General features: G+C 40.7%; 1 protein-coding gene across 3 annotated transcripts in view; it reads right to left on the reverse strand.

Moving 5' to 3' along the window:
* GALK2 (galactokinase 2) overlaps positions 1-22,189 on the reverse strand; it is a 154,282-nt gene that overhangs the window by 65,658 nt on the left and 66,435 nt on the right. For all 3 annotated transcript variants that reach the window (XM_030318224.1, XM_030318222.2, XM_030318225.1), the window contains 3 exons: positions 11,587-11,685; positions 9,967-10,119; positions 163-373 (listed from right to left, as the gene is read on the reverse strand). In XM_030318224.1, the coding sequence (XP_030174084.1) occupies positions 163-373; positions 9,967-10,119; positions 11,587-11,685 (463 nt within the window). The remainder of the gene's footprint in view (positions 1-162; positions 374-9,966; positions 10,120-11,586; positions 11,686-22,189) is intronic.

The following is a 22,189-nucleotide window of genomic DNA, read 5'->3' on the forward strand; positions in this document are numbered from 1 at the left end:
ATGGAGCCAAGCATCTAGATAGTTAAGTTTGACAAAACATACACATTCTCCAAGTACCCTCAGGCATGCTTCTAAATCAGTCAAATCCATGGGAAAATTGTAATCTTTCCAGCTGTGAGTATGGGAACAATCCATGTTCTTAACTTTCTTCAGCAGACTCACCGTCTTGAGTGTTTGGACTCAGAACTTGGGTTCGAAGCTCCTGCAGGCTAATTACCAAACACCTGCAGACCTCCTCAGGGCTATAGGGTTCAGGGTGAAGGGCATCTTCCACGATCCCGAGCATTTCTTCCAGACTGACCCCTAGTTTGGCCTGCACCTCCTCTAGCCGCAGTATTTTATCCCATTGCAAGCCTTTGTACTTTGCCAGGAGCTGTAAGTTCAAACCAAGATAGTGGTTATCTTTCATTTCAGAAATTGATAGGTGCTATTTTAATTAGCCAAATTCAACTTTAAGCTGTTGGGTTTTGGTTTTTGTTTTTTTTTCCTATTCAACCTATCCACAATTCCCCTCATTGCTTGAAAATGCACACTGGATTCATATGTTTGGAATTAAACATGCTTGTGTGACACTCGCAGGCTAGTTAAATATTTTTCCTTAAAATTCCTAATATCCCACTGATTTTTTTTTGTTTTTGTTTTTGTTTTTTTTTTTTTTTGCCTGCTACCACTTTCCCTCAGGGCTATTTCTTGGAATGATTTTTTTCTTTTATCCCTATTCAGTTCATCCCTAATACACCACTCTCTATAAAGTCTACAGAAAGCTACTCAATTCTCATGTGACCTGGGTCCTGAGGTGGACACTGTATGCCCGATTTCATTAGAGCACTTCCTGTTTACCACATGCCTCTTTGAAAATGGCTAATGAATTTAAGTATCTGGGCATTTGGAGTAAAGTCCCAGATTTTAAATGAAAACCTCATTGGTGACCTTATGAAAAACCACTTCATTAGATCGCTGGTAGAACTAGCTCTGTATGCTTCTCCACCCTCAAGGAAAGAGTGTGGCTTCCAACTGCACCCTGAGGCATCCCTTAGTCTGATGGAGAGGGTTAAGTACAAACCAAATCTTTGTAACCAGGTCCACTTATGGGAACCTCAATCCAGAATGTGTTTCATTCTCCCCAGACCACTCGCAGCCCTTCAGAGCAGGAGACAATCAAAAGAGTGAAGATATCTCTCATCCTAAGGTCTATAAAATTCATTCCTTTAGTGTGAGGCAGGTGCAGACAATACAAACAGCAAAAAGAAGCAAGTAAAAGAAGGGGAAACTAGTCTTCAGGAAAATGTGCATCTGATTTACTCTTCTATTATGCTGATGATTTGATTTGCTTTCTTTTAGACAGGAAGCAGGGTTTACCAAAAGACCATTGAACTTTGGTTAGGGCCACTCACTTCTGAAGAATGTTAATAACAGAAGTTCTTATATTCATTAGTCCTCTTTTTAAAACTCTGGCTAATACATTTGAAAGGAGTTAATGATTTTAAGGCAGAACTGGGAAAAGAGAAAAAGAATTCTATTTTTCTGTTCAATTATTTCACAGTACATGGTACCATTTCCAAAGCAAGGACTAAAGCTAAGACCTTTCCTTCTGACTTTGTTTGCTTAGAACATTTAGTTAGCATTTGAGCAGTGCTAGATTTGATACCTCCATGGATTTGCTCTTTTATTTAATTCATTCATCCATGGTCTATATTCCAATGTATTGCCAAATTTGTTTGAGAAAACTTACAAAGACATACATAGAACAATATATTTATATTATACAGAAAAAGAACTTAAGTTGATAATCTCCTAGAATGATACTTTCTTGAAACACAGATCCAAACCCAGCCAAAATAAGCAATGAAGCAAACAGAAGTAATTATACCTGTATATGATTTAAAATGTGCTTTTTATTTCTTTTAATCTTCAACAGCCTTATGAGATGGGTGTTATTACTCTGTTTAAGAGGTGAGACTAAGTGACTTGTCCAAAGTCATCTAACTAGTAAGAAACAGAGCTAGAAATTAAACCCTGATCCTCTAACTCTTTCTTGATTTCTCAAGGCCACATTCTCAGTGAGTCACGGCCAACATCTACACGGTGTTGCTTACACTAGTTCAAATTGCCATTCAAGCCCTATGAATGCATTTCTAAGCACAAACTAAGATTTATGCTAGAAATGAACATTCCAGTGATTTAAAAACACTTTGATAGATGTGTTCCATCAAAAAAAAAAAAAAAAAAAAAAAAGGAAGGAAAAGGAAACATAAAAAAAGATGGCCCCCAAGTGATGACTGTGGGCTCTTCCTAAGGACCTTTTAGTAAACAACAGTCTTCAAGTTTCCATCCCTGGGCTCACTTGGACAAGTCACATTGCCTCAGGCACTTGAACCAAGGAAACTGGGCCAGGGATGTGTGAGGAGAAAGTCTGGGAGGGATGCCTGCTGCTGCCTACAAGGTTGTTTTTTTTAAGGCAGCCTCCATGTGTGCTTTTCTTCCATAGACATAGGCACTAGCATACAAAAGTTAGCATTCACTCCAGCAATATCCCAGTTTGCTGTTGGGTCCACATGGCCAATTTGATATGTATTTCAATTAACAACAGCAGCATGGCCATGAGCCACCGAACAGCGTGCTGTGTCGTAGGAGTAAAATAGGAAAGCTGCTTAAGCCCTTTGGAATCTGGCTCAGGAAACAGAAAGATGTGACTTGCAGATGAAGGAAGGGGATGGGTAAGATCACTGTTGCTCAAAGACAGAACTTCATGAAGGAATTTGCCACTTGAGGCCCTGGTGATTGGCCTACTTCACAGTTGTGAGTCAGGGCTATGAGTCAGGGCTATGGGTCATTTCGTCACAAGTTCCTCACTTGTAGCAGGGTGGGGAAATAGGAGAAAGCAGTTCTTTGTCAACATCTAGCACTTTCTTTGCACTGCTGCAAGTACTAAGTCTTCGTATCAGATACCACTTGTGGGAGGCTCCTGAGCTTGTTCCATGCTCGGTGGGCAAGAAAGCAGGCAACAAGTGTTTTGTCCACAGTCATGGAAATAAGCAGATAAAGGGTGCTAGGATCCTGTCTCAGGTTGGTGTCTCTCAGAAGCAGGCCCTAAGGCAAGTATTTAGAAGAAAGGATGATTGCAAGATGCTGGTAGAGGAGTAGAAAGTGAGACAGGAACAGAAGCCAGTGCAAGGTGTACTGATACAGACAGGTGAGGCCGGGCCCAGCAGGCCCTCTGGAGCCTGTATGTAAAAACCTCAGATGTGCCCTGCCTGTGGGCAAGAAAGCTGGGATATTTACCCACTAACTCTCATCCATCATCCGGTGGGCGCTACTTGCAAGCTACTTCCCTAGCACTTCCAGTTTGTGTCAGGTGCATACTCAGAGCTCTGCTACAGACAGAAAAAGCCCTCAGTCCTGGAGAGTTGCTGGAGCTTGCTGTCAGAGAGTGTGCTGGGAGAGTGGTAAGATATGGACCCTATTTCAGGAGCCTGACTGTCAGAATCCACCTCTCCTTGACTTTCCCATTGCATTCAGCAGTACTAACAAATCAGTGGGAAAGGTACCAAGTCTCCTCTTCACCTGGTCAGCAAAAGGCTAGAATTTCTAATCCCTTCCCTTAGTTACCTCTAAAAACACTCCATTCAACAAGCTATCTTCCATACAACAAAAGCAGCTGTGTTGTTTTGTTTCGGGTTACATAAATCACACATGCTTTTTTTTTTTTTTAATTTTTTTTTTTCAACGTTTATTTATTTTTGGGACAGAGAGAGACAGAGCATGAACGGGGGAGGGGCAGAGAGAGAGGGAGACACAGAATCGGAAACAGGCTCCAGGCTCCGAGCCATCAGCCCAGAGCCTGACGCGGGGTTCGAACTCACGGACCGCGAGATCGTGACCTGGCTGAAGTCGGACGCTTAACCGACTGCGCCACCCAGGCGCCCCGACACATGCTTATTTTTAAAATTTCAAAGAACACAAACAGTTCAAAGTACAAAAAAAAAAAAAAAAAAAAAAAAGCAAAGTACAATAAATCGTCTGTAGTTATCCCGAGACAACTACCAACCACCATTTTCATAATCATCCTATCATATATTTCTACAAATGTTATGGATACCTGCACACATATAGCCCTACATAAGTGGGATCATACACAGATGTTTTATTGTGAATCCTTTTCATTTTTTGCGTATCTCTCCCTTACCCGCTTCCAACTACACAGAGCTGTTCTCCAGTATTCTGTGGCAGGTGGTGACTTCCGTGTGCACATTGCACTCATAACCACCACCAACACAGAACCACAATGACCCTGTGCAGTGTTAGTGATCCGCACTGCCTGCACTCCATAGCAGGTTTCAGGCCACAGGAGAAAGCCGAAGAAACCCGCACAACTGTGCAGACGTATCTACCACAGTTCTCACTACACCCTCAACACATCCTGCCTTTTTTTTTTTAGAAAAAAGGCATCCCCAAACATCATGCTCTGGATCCCACTCACACCTAATTCATAAGGGGCACAATGGAAAGAGCTGGGATGAGGACAGACCTGGACTCCTGCGCTTACTTAAAACAGGTCACAAGCTACCTTGGCCCAAAACTCCCAGTATGTAACATGGCTCACTTGATGTCTACTTCACAAGCTACCATGAAGATTAAGTAAGATAACACTAAAAACACCTAGCACCTTGGAGGTGCCCAGGAGGGCACTATGGTTTTCCTTCCCTCCCCATGTTCCCCTGCCTCTCTAGTAGTTCTCACCTACCTGACACCTTCTCCCATGCCTTCAAACATACACAGATGTTTCCTGTCTTAAAATCATTATTCCTAAAGCTACCACTCTTCATTTCTCCCACTCTTCCCATACCAAACTCCAGTTAAGGAATATGGCCTCCAAAAAGGTTTTTCTTACCTCCCAAGCCACTCCCAAAGCCCCTGGAGTTTTCTCAGTCCCTTTAAAAAGTCCTAATAAGTCAGTGGTTTCTGGCACTCGTCAGTCCCTACCTTCTTCAAATTTCCTGTTTCGTTGGCTTCTATAGCACTGAGTTTTCCTGGTTTCTCACCTCTCTGGTCCCTGCCTCATTTCCTTCCATGACTCATTTTTCCCCTTTCATTATCTCATTGAAGTCACCTTCCAAGTTTATCCCCCGACCTTCTGATCTTTTCTTGCCACACTCTTTCCTTCAGCAAACTGAACTTAGCTCTTGATTTCAACTGTTATCTCCAAACAAGTAGATCTGAAGGTTCTCCCCCTAGCCAAAAGTTATATTCCATGCTCAAATTTCTAACCACTTACAAGAAAATTCCCTGGGAAATTTCACTGCCTCTCACTTTCCAGCCACCTTCCATCCAACCTTCCCTAAACCCACCCACCAGTGGCAGAGCTAGGCTTTCCACCCATCATTTCGGCTTAAAACTGCAGTCCTTATCAACTCAACACGTTTCCTTTATTCACGCTTGCCTGCGTGCAAGGAGCATTTGCTGAGTGCCCACTACTCCCCAGGCCCTAGGCAGACAACAGTGTTTATTCACAGGCACACACAGTGCCTGACCACAGGGAGGTCTCAGTCTACCAGAGAAGAGAGGTGTTAAACAAGAATTACACAGTGAAGCACTTCATCTAATTGCCATAAACTGCGATAATGGACAAATGCAGGATGTGGAAAGAAGGCGTTTAACACATAAAAGGACATTTGACATAACAGGAGTGGGGAGGGTGGTCAGGGAAAATATCATGCCAAAAGAAAGACAGAAACCCAATCACAGAGAGCTTTATGCCCAACCTTTACCAGGTTCAGGCACAGCCTCTTTCATACCCCTCCCTTTTTATCCCATCCCCGCTTCTCTTCAACCTGCTGCCAGGTTCGTACTTCTAAAACCTTGCTAACAGCAGTGGCTCCCCATGCTTCCACGACCAAGCCTGGTTGATCCTTAGCGTGGTACTGAAGTCCCTGCCACAACCTGGTTCCACTGAACACATTGCCCTTGTTCCCCAATATGAGCGTCCTCTACCCTGCAGTGTGGTCTGACCATTCCGGGAATGCTCCACAGTAGAGTCTTGGCAGAGTGTGTTCTACTGAATCAACAGACCGGCCACGTTCTTGGGTATTTGGTTTTTCTCCACTGAAATTCAAGAAAACTGCCAGTGCCCTGAGATGATGCCCACCTCTCACATTCTATCACTAGACAGAGAATAAGTTCCATATTGACCATTAAGTGGTAGGAGCTAAAACACCGGGCGAGTGATGGCCCCTGACCAGACAGGCTCTGTAAAGAGTCACGTTGTAAAATTTCCTTCAAGTGCCAAAGGACCACATGAAACTCTCTCCTTCATTGCTTCACATGTTGCCACAAGTAGCTCGGGGTATGCAAAAGCAATGGAATAATTTCTCTTCCCTTTCTGACTTCCCATAATGCTTATTATCAGCATCACACATTTTATCCCCCAATATAATTAAGGGATGCTCTCTTTTATAGACATAAAACATTTCTGGAAAGGTTTAAGCCACTGAATGTGTGTAAAGTCTGAAAAATTTTGTGCTCATGAAAGATTTCTGGCCACTTTGTTAATTTAAGAACATAAAAATGTGCTTCACTTAAAAGTATCCCTTACGCAAGTAGTAATTATAAATCTCTACTGAGTTTGCTTTGAAATGTTTTTAATTTTAGTTCAAATGGCTCTACCAGACTCTGACTTTCAGTGAATCTGCTTCATTTAGTTTTTGGAAGCTACTAGAGGAGCTAGTAAGGAGAGGGGGAGGGAGAAAGAGAAAGAGAGACAGAAAGGAGACTTGAGGATAGAAGAAACTATCGATGTTAAAGCCAAACAAAGAAAAACCATCTTTGTTGGTTCAGTGTACTTCCCCGTGTTAAGCAGATACAAAAAGGCACTCATTTTCCGAAGAGGAGCTTGGAGAGCTGGGAGCAGTGGGAAAATGAGTGTCATTCATTACAGTTTTGCTGCAGAGAGCTCTGTCTGATCAGTCTCATTTTTGAAGCTATTCTGATTAGTCATTAGTCATTCAGACACTTTTACCGTCTGAAAACAGAAAGTTTACCCAAATTAAGACAACTTTCTTTACCTTTTCACGTGGGAGGTTTCTTTCCTAATCTAATGAGACCATTTCCAAACAAATATTATATTCATCCACATGTGAATAAGAGAATGGAACCATATTAGAAGGAAAATGTGCTTAGTAAAATCTCAGCCTAGATTCCCAGGCAAAAGTGTATTCTTAACATCAAGATCATATTAGCAGTTTTATCTTTACTTCCCTTTTGTACAGAATCTCAGATTCTACTGATCTGCAGCAACACGATTCAGGAAACATTTTTCATCTTGATAAAGTCTTTCACTTGTCTTTCTTCCATATTTTAAAAGAGAGACAAATTCAGAGTATATACCAATTGGGAGGAGTAGGGGGCAAAAAGCAAAATTCAGATGCCAGTTTCACTGACCAGAGTACCTCTAAGACGCATGTGGAGCTATCAACTCAGAAGATATCCTCAAGAACAAGAGGTTTTGCAGTGGAGTAAGGTTTTTCAGCCACTACTGCTTCCAAGAGAGATGGCTTTTTTTCCAGTTAACTCTCAGACATTTCCCCATTCTGACAACTTCCACTAGAGACTCAGCCCCACACCTGCGCTCCTCTCTCCCCTTGCATCTTGGGAAGGGAGGAGTCACAACAGGAACCCATTTCACATCTCATACTCGTTGTAGCTGTAGATCTCATAGAGGACACCTCATTTCATGATGAAACTTTGAAAACAAAGTTGTGTGTACATGAAGTCTCCTCAGGAAGACTACACTTACTCATCAATCTCAAAGTAAAGTCAGCAAGAATAAACCCTCAAATAAATAAGACACGAATTTCTTCCACCTCCTGAAAGAGGAAGCTTGTTGTCCTCAAGGAAAAAAAAACTTCACTGTCATTGACACTTTGATACTGAAAAGTTTACTGCACTACTTCTCATATATGCACGGATCAGATACTGTGAAGTTTGATATTAAAACATTGCTTTTACACAAATTTTAGAAATTATCTGAATGAGTAAATTCCAAATTTAAAACATTTAAACCATGATTTTTAAAAAAAATATTAATGCCAAAATGTTCCAGAAAAAAAGCACCTTTTATTTTTCTGGCTCATCGTATCTCAACTCCCCCTAACTTCACAACTTCAGGTGGTGGGAGGAGGGTGAAGTGGCAAGTCAGTCACAGGAATAACTGTACCTTACACAGTAGCTGTAAGGTACTTTCTCCACAGTAGCTCATCCAATATGCACTGGTAAAATATTGTGAAATTGAGCAAAATACATATGACAGGGCAGGTAACACAGGGAGTTATTCATTTATTCGGCAAATGTTTATCCTGTGCCTATTTTGGCCTAAGCACAATGCCAGGCATTAGAGAGATACAAGAGTTAGCAAGATGGATGCAGTCCTGGCTCCCGATAAAATTGTATCAAAAGGAGGAGACAGGGGCTCCTGGGTGGCTCAGTCGACTAGGGATCCGGCTTCGGCTCAGGTCATGATCTCGCAGTCTGTGAGTTTGAGCCCCGCGTCACGCTCTGGGCTGACAGCTCAGAGCCTGGAGCCTGTTTCCGATTCTGTGTCTCCCTCTCTCTGACCCTCCCCCATTCATGCTCTGTCTCTCTCTGTCTCATAAATAAATAAACATTAAAAAAAAAAAAAGGAGGAGACAGACATTAAACAATGGTGATAATTCCATAACTGAGAAGTGTACGTACAATGAAATTTGAAGGGAGATTTAACCTTAGTCTGGGAGTAAGAAAGTCAAGGAAAGCTTCCCTGGGGAACATTTAGGCTGAGACTTCAAAGAAGGCAAGTGGAAGAGCATTCCGGGCATGTGCAAAGTCCCTGGGGTGGGAAGGAGCATTATAACCGGAGTGTAATGGGAGTGGGGGATGCTAAGACAGGAAGAGGATGAAGTGCACAGGCATCAGATCTTGCAAGGCTCTCCAGGACTTTTTACTTTATTCCAATGAAATAAAAAAATTTGAAAGGTGTTAAGCAGGGGAATTATCTGATCAGACTTAAATTTCTAAGCCCTCATTCTAACTAGGAGAAAGCACAGTGCACCTCCTAAGCCAGAACCCACTCCCCAGCTCCAGGCCTTAATTCTCTCCACGTTTCTGGTCATACCATGTACCTTTCTGGATCCTCCATAACATTTCATTTCTGCGTCATTTTTGGAGCACCTGCTTACATACCATACCTGATCACATACTAACCATTTCCTCTAATTTTAACTCTAATTTCACATCCCTCTAATTTTAACTCTCCACTCTACTCTCTCTATTCTTATGTCTTATATCTCTCTGTGTATCTTCATGCTCCTAGGCATACAACAGGTATTCAATAAATACTTCCTAAGTAGATTTAAGGCTTGACTGGCAAGATTCTTCTAAACTATGGAACAGAGAACTCCCAAAACTCCCTGCTGGTTTGTGTTTCCTTTGCAGACATGTAAAAGTCTTTTGGGCACAGGAGCATTACAGCGAGTCTGTTTTTTTAGAGTGACCAGTGATGGCCCGCTGCTACGAAAATGGTACATCTGACAGCAGCAGGTGTTGGGGTTACCATCACATTTGTTGAGGAAACAAGATCAGTTATGGTCACTTCCCATCAGTCACCTCTAACTACCTTTCTCCACCCATACCTAACCCACGGCCTGTGCTTCACAGATATAAACTCTCCTCTTCTCCCCATGCCACCCTAGAAGACTCAACTGTGAAGTTCACATAGCTTCCAAATGCCTAGAGGTTGCAGGGCACACCTATAGGTTTATTTATCTCCTGAGTTTGGAATCAGATTGCTCTCTACCCAAAGATTATTATTTAAAATATTGCTGCACTAAGAATGTTGCCCTAAACTTTAGGGAAAGAGACAAAGTAGCAGGGAAAAAGGAGAAAAAGGACAAGGGAAAGCCTACTCCAGGTTTCACTAGTGTGCCAAGTTCATACCTTTGCAGCCAGCCGACACTCCATCACTCTGATATTGAAGTGTGAAGTCGCTGCCTTATTCATTTCCACACAACTGTTGGCAATCACAAACACTGCTCCACTTGGGAGTTTCACATCAGTTGCCCTCAGAGGACTAAATTCTATCAACTTGGCCTATTGGAAGAAAAATGACAGGTGAGATATAATGTATTAGAATTCAGAAAATGTTAAATAATTTATGTATTTATTTACCTTAGCAAACATTTTTCCTAAAAATGCACTCATTCGATTCAAATATTATTTATTGACTTCCAGGCACTGTATGAGGCACTGGAGATACAACAGTGAACAAGACAGACATTGTCCCTGCCTTCATAAGAGCTCACAATCTAGCAGGAAAGACAATCAAGTAGACGAATACATTTCTAGGTTGTGTTACAGTGGTAGCAAAGTGCAGGGAGCTTTATAGACACATAGTTGAAGCATCTGATCACCTAGTATAGGCTCCTTTGAAAAAAGGGAAATCTAAACTGAGTCTTAAAGGATGAGCAAAACTAGGGCAGACAGAGGATTTCTTGACCCAAATGGGATATCAAAGAGAGGGAAGAGCATATGCAAGTTGAGAGGCAAAAAACATGAGGTGTTAATAGAGCTTTGTGTATTGAAATTTGGCTGGAGCTCAAAGTTGGAGGGTTGAAGATTGGTGACAGGGTAGGCTGGAGAGGTAAAGCAAGGGCCAGGTCATGAAGTGTTTTGTAAGCTCAAAGACACTGGACTTTGTTCAGACTCTATAGCTAACTTACATTAACATCAGGACTCTTGCCACCATCTATGCTTGTCAGGTCTCATCCCAAACACCCAGAGTATGTTCTCAACATTAAACCACATTTTCTCATGCTTCATGTCTTTGGCTTAGAGAAATCAATAATAAATATTCTTAATAAGAAGAAATCCAGGTATTCTTGGAAAATAGCCAAGCCTGTAGGAATCTGATGAAAAACTAAGAAAAGGTTTTAAAGAAATGTCTGCTTCTACTTTGGAAATGGGTTTATGGGCAACAACCAAAACCTCTACTCTGCCTAAGGGAGTTGATAGCCAAGGGGAAGTAGTATGCAGCTAAGGAATTCATCTCTGGCTTACCATCAACATTCTTTTCCCCGCCACTGAAGCCCCAAAAATGTTGACAGAGAAAAATGATACCAAAGTGTAAATTATAAAAAGAGGGGTTGTGAATATATGTGGTAAGAGAAGTTAACATTTGGGTTTAAAACCAACAAGAGATTATGAAAATGCCATGAGATGAAGTGATTTGGGACGAGAGCGGGAAAGGAGGTCTCAACAACCAAGGAGTTGAGAAATCTCATTTAACAATGAAAAGAAATAGAAGGGGGAAAAAAGTAGACACAAGAGAAAAACAGACTTGAAGTATGGTTCTGGAAGCCTAAGAAAGAGGTGATCAACATGAAACATAATAGGTGAACTGATAGCAGCCTTGAATTACAAAGCAATTGAGAAATACCATTTACAATAGAACCTGATAGAATTGGTGGCCCAGAACCAAGGATGTGGAAGATCTCAGGGCCTTCCTCTCCATTGGAACTTTGCCTAGTTGATATTTCCAAATAGCTTAATGTCACCTACAGTTCCTTCTTCTGCAAGAAATGATATGGACTGGTCCATCCCTCCTCCTTCAGTGCCAATATAACGCTCGCTCTTGGCACAGATTTCCGCAAGTTCCACCTGGAAAAGTAAGAATTGATTTGTACTGTGAGTATAGCCATAATCTATTTCTCATTCATTTCTTACTCCAGACATGACAGATAGGTTTGAATTCCAGTGCTAACTCTGATAAATTGATAAAAGCTGCCTGAAACATTGTGTTAACAAGGACTCTAAGACTACCATTGAGCTCAATAGGAAAACATACCAAGATCAATTAACATTTGCAGTGGGATTGAATTAGAAATAGACTGTGCATGCCATGTATTTGCTATCCATAAGAGATTCCACAAAGGCACCTGGGTGGCTCAGTCGGTTGAGCGTCTGACTCTTGATTTCAGCTCAGGTCATGATTTCACAGTTTGTGAGTTCAAGCCCTGCATTGAACTGCTCTCTGCACAGAGCCTGCTTGGGATTCTCATTCTCTCTCTCTCTCTCTCTCTCTGCCCCTCCCCCCAGCGTGCGTGCACATACTGTCTCTCTCAAAATAAATAAATAAACTTTAAAAACACCCAGTATCTCTTGTAAAAACAAAAAACAAATAGGGAAAGCAGTTTCTTCCATATTTCTATTTGCTCCATCCCTCTCTAGACTAGTATCACCAAAAATCTCATATGGGTACTCATTCATTTCTCCCTTCATCTTCCTTTGTCTCCCCCACAGTGGACTAGTCTAGTCTCCACACAGCCAAAGTGGTGTCATCCAACTTTATCTTCCAGTCCAAAAGAAATGCTGTCTCTGTGGCATTTCCATTAAATGTAAAAATCAGAACTAGCATCGTCTAACCAGACACATCTTCCTCCAACCATGATGAAGAGGCCCAATACACAAACACAGTTCTAACCAAAATTGAATATGTCAAAATATGTGTTTAAGAATGTTCAATGGCTTCCTATTGAAATAATGAAATAAGTTCATTATTTCCTTAATGAAATAAGTTCAAGCTCCTCAATCTGGCATTTCAAAGCCTTCTAAAATGTGCAACCAATTTGCATATGAAATCATATGGTCTACCACTCTTTTCCAATTAGATTTGTCTCCATGACCATCTCACACATTTGTGCAAACTGGTATTACTTCCTGTCTTCTCTCATATAAATCCTATTTCCAGTCAATACCCAGCTTGCCGATTACCTAATATGGCCAAGTGACTGGGCTGACCACTTAAATCTTCCTCCAGCATAGTCTTCCTCAAATATTATTCCCACTATGGCATCCCCTTTCTCTGAGCTCCCCACTGTGACCCTTAGCCAGTGTGAAAAGTCACCTCCCCAATAACAGCCATATTTACCTGCTAAGTACCTGCCATTATCTCTTTGGTGAACAGTATCTCCTTTAAGTCTCCACACAGTCCTCTGCTTATCCTCCTTATAGATGAGGAAAATGGGACTTGGAGACATAGCAGAAAATGAAACAGCCATTTGAACCTCATCTGCCTGACTTCATAGCCTGTGTTCTTTTCACACTGGACTTCATTACCCTTCTCCTGGCCCCACCCCCCCTGGAGATAATTTAACCTATTTTTCACTACCTCAAAGGGATGTGAATGACAAATGAGATCACTAAATTTAAGTATTCTTGCTCTTAAGAAGAAAGAAACTGAAGCATGGAGAAATATATGCTTATTGATTTCTAAAATATTTGCTGTGTGGCAACAATAGGATACTTTTACTTTAAGTAGGATGTTAATTTTTCCAGGCTATCTATCTGGACAGAATTCAGAGGGACCCCAGACATCCCCAGCAGCTCTGTGTCAAGGAGAGTCTACCTGCAGGGATGTGGACATCCCTACACCTTGCTGAATTCTGACAGATGGATCCCATGACTGGACAGATGATGCCCAAGAGTTCTAAAGGTGAGTAAACAAAAGAAAATGAAGATAAGGAAGCTGAAAGATGAAATAAAAGATGATTCACCTTATAGTCCCCTCAGAACACATGAGGAAATCAGTAGTAAATACGGAGGAAAGAAGCCAGTACCAGACATTTCTCAATCTTGATTAAAGCCCCAACTCTCCTGCCAACTAGCTGTTGTGACTTTAGATTTCACAACTTTTTCAAGTTTTCATTTTTTCATGTGCTATTAATAATAACAATAATATTTTTAGCAGTTAACATTTATTGAGCACTTGCTATATGCTAGGCATGGTTCTAATTACTTTGTATGAATTAATTATTTACTTCTTATAATGACCCTATAAGATAGATAGTATATACCCATTCTACAGTTGAGGAAACTGTGTACATTTATTAGCTGAGACTATGCTAGTAATTACAAAAGGTGAAATTCAAACTCAAATTGTCTAACTCCAAAGCCTGTACTCTTAATCACTATGCTATATAACCTCCCATCCATAATATGGAGAAAAATACCCACCTCTCTAGCCATGGGATTATTGTGATGATCCAATAAATTAAATAAAAATGCCTCGTAAGCTCTAAAGAACTATACAATTGTTAATTTTGTTATTTGTACAGGACGACTAAGGAATCATTTGATTTACACAAGTAGCTCAATCCCAAGTCAAAAGTAAAGACAGGTATAATTATTATGGAACACAGAACTATTTTTTAAAGTGTTTAGGAAAGATGGAGTGCCTTGGTGGCTCAGTCAGTTAAGCTTCCAACTTCAACTCAGGTCATGATCTCATGGTTCATGAGTTCGAGCCCTGCATCAGTCTCTCTGGTATCAGCACAGAGCCTGCTTGGGATTCTCTACCCTCCTCTTTCTCTGTCCCCTCCTCTGCTCATTCTCTCTCTCTCTCTCTCTCTCTCTCTCTCTCAAAAATAAATAAATAAAGTTTTTTAAAAAAAATGTTTGAGAAAAGAGAGAACATAAAAGTTTCTGGATGTGCCTAGAATGAATTCAGCAATAGGGAGTAATGTGGCCTGAGGCAAACAGGAGAGTGTGTGCTCCATTTGAAGCAGTTCAGTCTAATGGTGGCAGGAGAAGGGGTAGAGTGAAGGGCCCTGCCTGTCTGCCTGCCAAACAAAACATGCCTGTAGTGGAAACTCCAACTGCAGGCCTACAGGCAGCTTTTCCAGTGGCTCTAGTCCTTCACCCCCATACAAAAAGCAAAAAGGTCAAATCCAAAATGGTTATGACATGTGAAGAAACTAGAAACAAAAGTTATTTTTAAATCTCAAATCCTGATTAAGGAAAAAAATTGCATGCTTCTGTAGGTCCATAGCCTTAGCCAGAGATGGCATGACCCAAACTCAGAAACCCATTAATGGAGGGACCTTACAGCAGGGGGTTTAATGGGAGCAGAGAATGCCTGTCACTCTGGGTGATGTGAGGGGTTCATGTGAGCCAGCCATGCCTTTTCTGTCCTTGGGGACCTGGGAAGCAGAACTATAAAAAAGTCCTCCAAGAGTTATGATCCTTGCAGAGAATTAAATCAACAATCCGTTCAGATTTGAAATACATAAAATATCAATAGATTTCATGAGAATAAGAAGGATCTGTCAAAAACTCATTAACAAAAGTGTATGGAAAGAAACCCATCAGAATTTCAAAGAACGATCATATGGAATTTGAGGACCCAATTCTATTTAGCAAAGGATAAAGTCATCTTTTTCATGGATGTCTAAGAGATTCTGAGGCTCCCCCACTTCTTCTATCTCCCCACACCACACACACACACACACACACACACACACACACGTGCACGCACGCACGCACGCACACCCTGAGAACCCTTAGACAAGAATAGTAAAGCACTAAGTGAAAAGGGACTCATTCCTCTCCCTAACAATGTGTTCTCTTCTGCTTTTACACCTGAGTGCTTCAGGAACTCCAGGTACCTCCAAACTAGTCACTTGTGGCATTTAGCTCTATCCCTTCCTGCAAAATACTAATGTCTGAGAATCTTTAGGGATGACAGTTTGACTGCATGAGGAAGTTTTCCAAAGTTTGTAGCCAATAAATTCATTTCTATTTTGACTCCTGCTCTATGGACAGTTAAAAGAAACCTGGCATTACCCAGAGACCTTCTTTTAAAGTTAATGAAGTTAATTTATTCCTTTGTGTGTTCTTCTCTTGAAGCAGCCTGGGAAAGAATCAAAAGTCACATGGGTTCCCAAATTAAACAGTTTACCCATCTGTGGGCCAGTGGGGCACTGGTGAGAGGAGAAATAACAGGGTTAGATTTAATATTCACTGAGATGAGCTAAAGATTCATGAATGCATTGCCTAGCTAAATCTGGATACTTGTAAAAACAATGTTAATACAAAAAGACTCAAGATATTAATGCAGTAAACTCTACCTTCATTTAACAGTTTTACTAATGATATTGTTAAAACTAAAATGATCACATAGACAGGAAGTGTTAATCTCTTTGAGTCAGTTAGCCGTGACTATGAGAAGCCTCTCTATTCAGAACACAAGACCCTAACCAAGACAGCATCATCCAGCTATTGTTGGCCACCCCAAGTGCAAGTCAAGAGAAAGGAAAGAGGGACACCTGGGTGGCTCAGTCAGTTAAGCATCGGACTCTTGGTTTCTGCTCAGGTCATGATCTCATAGTTCGTTAGTTCGAGCCCCACATCAGGCTCTACACTGATAGTGCAGAGCCTGCTTGGGATTCTCACTCTTTCCTTCTCTCTCTGCCCCTCCCCTGCTCTTGTTGTTCTCTCTCTCTCTCTCTATCTCTATCTCAAAATGGATAAACTTAAAAGAGAGAGAGAGAAAGGAAGGAAATGAACAGCCCCATTCATTCACTCAACAATCCCTTAAACAGTATCCCACAGATAAGTGGGAAGGCCAGTGTCTTCCCTCTAGGACCTCACAATATTGATATTGCCTTCAGGTTAACAAGTCCTTCAAAAGAAAGTGTAAGAGTAGTTTACTTCTGTTTGACCCTATAGGTCATCTGTCCACCCACCTCCACCCTGCTATCTGCTCCAGGAGGCTGCCCAGAATAAACTATAACAAGGTACTCTTATGCACTCTGCTTCCCATTGGGTTCTTCCAACAGAGAGCTCTGGCAAGAAATGGGAAATTGAAAGTGTGGAGGAATAATAGTGAGGTTGGATCCCTCCCTGCCAAGGTCACTTTCAGGCTCAAGGGCAGTAACAACTCACCACTAGTCCTAGGTTTCCCCTACACCTATACCTTTGTAAATTGTCCTTAATTATGGACTGTGCCATCCGTTTTCTATTATGACCCTGACTGATATATCTAGATAAGATGGAAATATTAATGGCCCCACTGACTTTTCTTTACATCAAATATGTTCCCTATTTTTCCGCCTGCAATACTTCTCCATCTTAACTTTCAAAATGCCTGGCTTCTTAGCTGGGGCTATTTTCAGTGTTCTCCAAACTGGCAAGCCTATTAGGCAGAGCTGAGCCAAGTAGGAGAAACTCTTCATGAAATAGCACCAAGGTAAGCCTAAAAGACTGATGTAGCCTTGGTTCGTTTTGTAATGTGGCTGATGACCAAGCTCTAAGTTGGACGCTTTGTAGTGTTCTTAAATTTAAAAAAAAAGGAAAGAAAAGAAAAAATAGTCTTGTTTTAATTTAAAAAAAAAAAAGGAGGCTATTATTATTTCTTCTTCACATCTCTAACTCAAAGGTTTGTAACTCAAGGAGATTAGTCACTTTTACATTTTTTTACTTCAAGAAAAGTTGCCTGAGGACAATGAGGGCCAGTTCCCAAAATGCACACAGCAGATGCATCTGATCCTGGTAGTTCGGAGTAAAGAAGTTCCAGTAAATAATGCAGGGAAGAAAAAAGAAGGAGGTCAAATATTTAAAAGCTCTGATACTACAAAGAAACAACAGTGAGGAGGGTTCTCAAAAATAAATCTGAAAAACCTGCTAAAATCTCTAGAATCAGTCAAAGAATATGCACCAAGCACTCACAAGTGTGTATCACAGACAAAAAAGAAAAAAGAGCCAAAGTAGACTCCTCCATCTGTGTACATTGGAGAGAACATAACCTATCGAACCTGGAGAAGGCTAGTAGTTGGAGTGCATGGCTCTAAAAATATCTGAGGTGCTTAGTGAGGGCAAAAGCAGTCTTTAAGTCAACTCCCTCCCTGCCATCTACATTATGGAGGGACCCAGATTCAGAAAGGAGACTGTCAACAGACAGGAACCCAGTATTTTATGTAAAACAGTTTGGGATCCCAGGTCCATGGGGATCCTGATAAAATGCCTATGCTAGGTTTCTTCTGGACCTCAACCATTGCTGCCTGTGCTGGATGAGAGAAAACACTCTGAGGTGCACGGTAACATGCAACCTTTGCTGTTTCTCCAAATGATCCTAGATAAGCATATGTGTGTGGCAAGACTATTAAAATACTAACACGAATCTAAAAGATAGTAATGAGATGCAAAGGGAGGAATTAGAGAGCTGTGCTACTATGGGGGCCTGAGACACAAGATTGGTGTCACCCGGGGACTGATTAGATGCACAGACTCAGGCCCTACTACTCCAGACCTGCTGAATCAGCATATGTAGCTTAACAAGAATCCCCTCCATCCCACATTAAATTTGAAAGCACTCCTCTAAATTACTTCCTACACTGAGGCTTTCTTAATAAAGTTAGCTGACAGGGAAGAATGAGAAGAAGAAAGGGAAGGAAGCCAACAAATCAAATGTCTTTTAAGGCCAGACACTATGCAGGGTATTTTACAAGTGTCCTGTTATTTAGTCTCCAAAACTACCTTGAAATGTCGGAATTATAATTGCTATTTTATAGAGAAAGAAACTGAGACACAAAAAAGGTCAATAAGCTAACCTAAGATTCAGAGCCTGAGCACTCCAGTTCAAAGTCTATGAGACTACCTTGTTCCCCTGCCTCAGGCAACAGAGGTTCTGTCTGGATGCTGGGCCCTGGTAAGCAGATGGAGCCAAATTTGTGCATACCTGGACTGAACATTCCTTCTGTTGGAATGAACAATGAAGTGGGCCATGAGCCCTAGGATGCAGACATTTCTGAGTCATCATAATTTCACTCCATTTTATCCTCAAGAAAAAAAAAAATCCATCTTGCTGGATGGTCTGGGTCTTGAGGGGTTTAGGTACTTTCCCATTACCCATCTCCAAATACAATCCCAAGTACCTCCCTCCCAAACAGCCTCAACCTACAGTGATCTCAGTATAAGGCTGACACCTTGGTATGATTTCTGCAGCCTAATAATAATAGCAGCTAACACATTGAGACAGACACTGCTCCAAGCACTTTTCATGAACTATCAAATTTCAAATCCATGAGGGAGGTTTTTATTACTAAATCCATTTTATAATGAGGACACTGAAACATAGAGAAGTTAAGTAAATTGCCCAAGATTATTCAGCTAGTAAGTGGCAGAGTCAGGATTTGAACTCAGAGTTTTGGCTCCACACTTTTGACCACAATACTACTCTTTATCCCCAGGGGGAGCAGAATTTCAGAGATGGACCAGAACCCCAAATTCAGGAGCCCCCAAAAGCCCTCCCTGTATATTTTATCACTCACTAGCACAATTAATTCAATCCCTTTGTTTAATTCTAAAAAAGAAAGAAAGAAAGAAAGAAAGAAAGAAAGAGCAGCAAACACATACCAAGTAACTATTACTGGGCTGGGCTGGCGGGGGCATGGATGGGGGTGGGGAGAACTGCCAAAAAAAAAAAAAAAAAAAAAAGTTGTGGCAAGACAGCAGAAGGCAGAAACCCAGCCAGTCTGATGGAATCAGACAAGAATATGACCCAAGTCACTGCTACTAAATACCAAAAGGGCCTCCAATGCCTGTGGTAAAGGCTGGTGTCGCTCACTTGGCTGACAGACCATTTATTTTGGCTCTGACCTTTGAAAGACGTTAAATAATGATGATAATAATGGATGGGCAGTAGGCCTGCAATCTCTGTGGTTTGGCAAGTGTTTCCTGGAACTGCACGTCCCTTCCCGTGGTCAAAGGGACGCTCCCATTCCCACCCCAGGGGAAGGTTCTTCATAGAGTTTTGAGCAGCACAGTCCTGTCCCACCCTCAAGGTCCAAACTGCAGGAATTCTGACTGTAAACCAATCTGGACTCTCGGGAGGAAGGTAAAGAAGAGGCTGGGGCATTAAGTATGATTTACTACCCAGCATAATCATAATTGTTAAAATTAACACTTGTTAGCTTTCTTAGTATGACTCCAATGGTACAGAAATCGACCCAAACCAAAGATAAAAAAATAAGTGCCATGGACCATAATCAAAATCAACCAAATCCATAACTCAGTGTACACATTTGCCTTGGAGAAAGGGTCCTATGTGTACAATATTCAATTCACAAAGACTATGACATGGAGTATGAAGAATCTTTAGCATCAGGAAATGGTAGAGAGTGTTAAAAGAGTTTTTACAAGGGAAGTAAATTGATTTTACTGAGTTGTGCTCAAATGTTATGCCAAAAGCATCTACCAAGGTCAGAATAAGAAGCAGTCATGTAGTCATATGAATATCACTGTTGCATTTGAGATTGATGGAGAGGTCATTTTCATTATATTTTGTGTGCTATAAAGAATCCACATAAGAAACACTTTTTGGAATTTAATACCCCCAGGGAAAACATAACCTCTTTTGAAGAACTGATATGATTTCTCTGTTCTGGTCACAAGACCTGTATAACTTCCTATGTTTCCTTGTTTACTTTGGCTTCCAGGAATCTCAGTAAATATTATTAAACAAAACACAATTACATATCAAGTAACAGTTTTGACAATTACATTAAGTAATGAGCAGTCATTAACAGGTATATTTTCACTCTTCTTTCCTTTGCCCTAGTTTTCTATTCCTAATCTAATACCCTTATTGAATAAAGATTCTTGGTCATATAATTCTTAAGATTTTTTTCAAAATGAAGTAAATAGGCACTTGGAACAAATGAAAGAAAAACTTGAGACCTAACAGGCATCAGGTGGAATAGTCATGTCATGAGGGGCAATGAAAACAATAGTACATTCTAAGAAGGGAAAGTAAAAATAGCAATGAGGTCCAGTAACCACATTCTTGAAGGAATAGTTAAAAGAATAGTAGATATGTCACCCAAAGAAAGAGTAAGAGAAACCAGGAGAACTGCCTTCAAACTTTGAAAGACTCTAATAGCAAAAGGAGAAATAGACCTATGAGTACAGAGAACAAACTGATAGTTGCCAGAGGGAAGGGAGTGGGGGATGGGAAAATGGGTGAAGGGGAGTGGGAGATACTGTTATGGAATGAATACGTCATGGAGACGAAAGGTACATGATAGGGAATACAGTTAACAGTGTTCTTAGAGTCTTGTACAATGACAAATGGTAGCTATGCTTGTGAGCACAGCATAATGTATAGAGTTGTTAATCACTATGTTGTACACCTGAAACTAATATGACATTGTATATCAACTATACGTCAATAAAAAAGAAAAGGAAAAAAGAAGACACTTGTCTTCTCCCGGGCCATTAAAAAGAAGGAGGGGCACCTGGGTGGCTCAGTCGGTTGAGCATTCGATTCTTGATTTCAGCTCAGATCATGAGCTCATGATTCATGGGTTCAAGCCCTACAAAAAATACTATAAATATTGTGTTCAACAAGATGCAGATAAAAACAGAAGCCCTGGGGACTCTGCTGTGACTCAAGGAACTCCTGCTTGCTTCACAAAATATTGCCAAGGGAAGATCACCAGTCCAAGGACAGCCTGATCCAAAGGGCAGAAAAACTGACTAAAAAAAACCTTGTCCATTGTGGGAATGCAAGCTGGTGCAGCCACTCTGGAAAACAGTATGGAGGTTTCTTCAAAAACTAAAAATAGAACTACCCTACAACCCAGCAATTGCACTACTAGGTATTTATCCAAGGGATTCAGGTGTGCTATTTCGAAGGGACACTTGCACCCCCATGTTTATAGCAGCACTATCAACAATAGCCAAAGTATGGAAACAGCCCAAATGCCCATCGATGGATGAATGGATAAAGAAGATGTGGTATATCTTTACACACACACACACACACACATATATATATATATATATATATATATATATATAATGGAGTATTACTCGGCAATCAAAAAGAATGAAAACTTGCCATTTGCAACTACATGGATGGAACTGGAGGGTATTAGGCTAAGTGAAATTAGTCAGTCAGAGAAAGACAAACATCATATGACTTCACTCATATGAGGACTTTAAGAGACAAAACAGATGAACATAGGGGAAGGGAAACAAAAGTAATATAAAAACAGGGAGGGGGACAAAGCATAAGGGACTCATAAATATGGAGAACAGAGGGTTACTAGAGGAGGTGTGGGAGGGGGATGGGCTAAATGGATAAGGGGCATTAAGGAATCTACTCCTAAAATCATTGTTGCACTATATGCTAACTAATTTGGATGTAAATTTAAAAAAATAAAATGTAAAAAATAAATAAAAATATATAATATGATGTAATGTAATAATTAATAACATAATGATATTATATAATATATAATTAATACGTCAACCATAATACAGTATGTAAAATATTATATAAAACATAAAATAATTTAAAATAACATAAAATATATAAAATATA

This window comes from Lynx canadensis, chromosome B3 (assembly GCF_007474595.2).
Source record: "Lynx canadensis isolate LIC74 chromosome B3, mLynCan4.pri.v2, whole genome shotgun sequence".
NCBI classification, from domain to species: Eukaryota; Metazoa; Chordata; class Mammalia; order Carnivora; family Felidae; genus Lynx; species Lynx canadensis.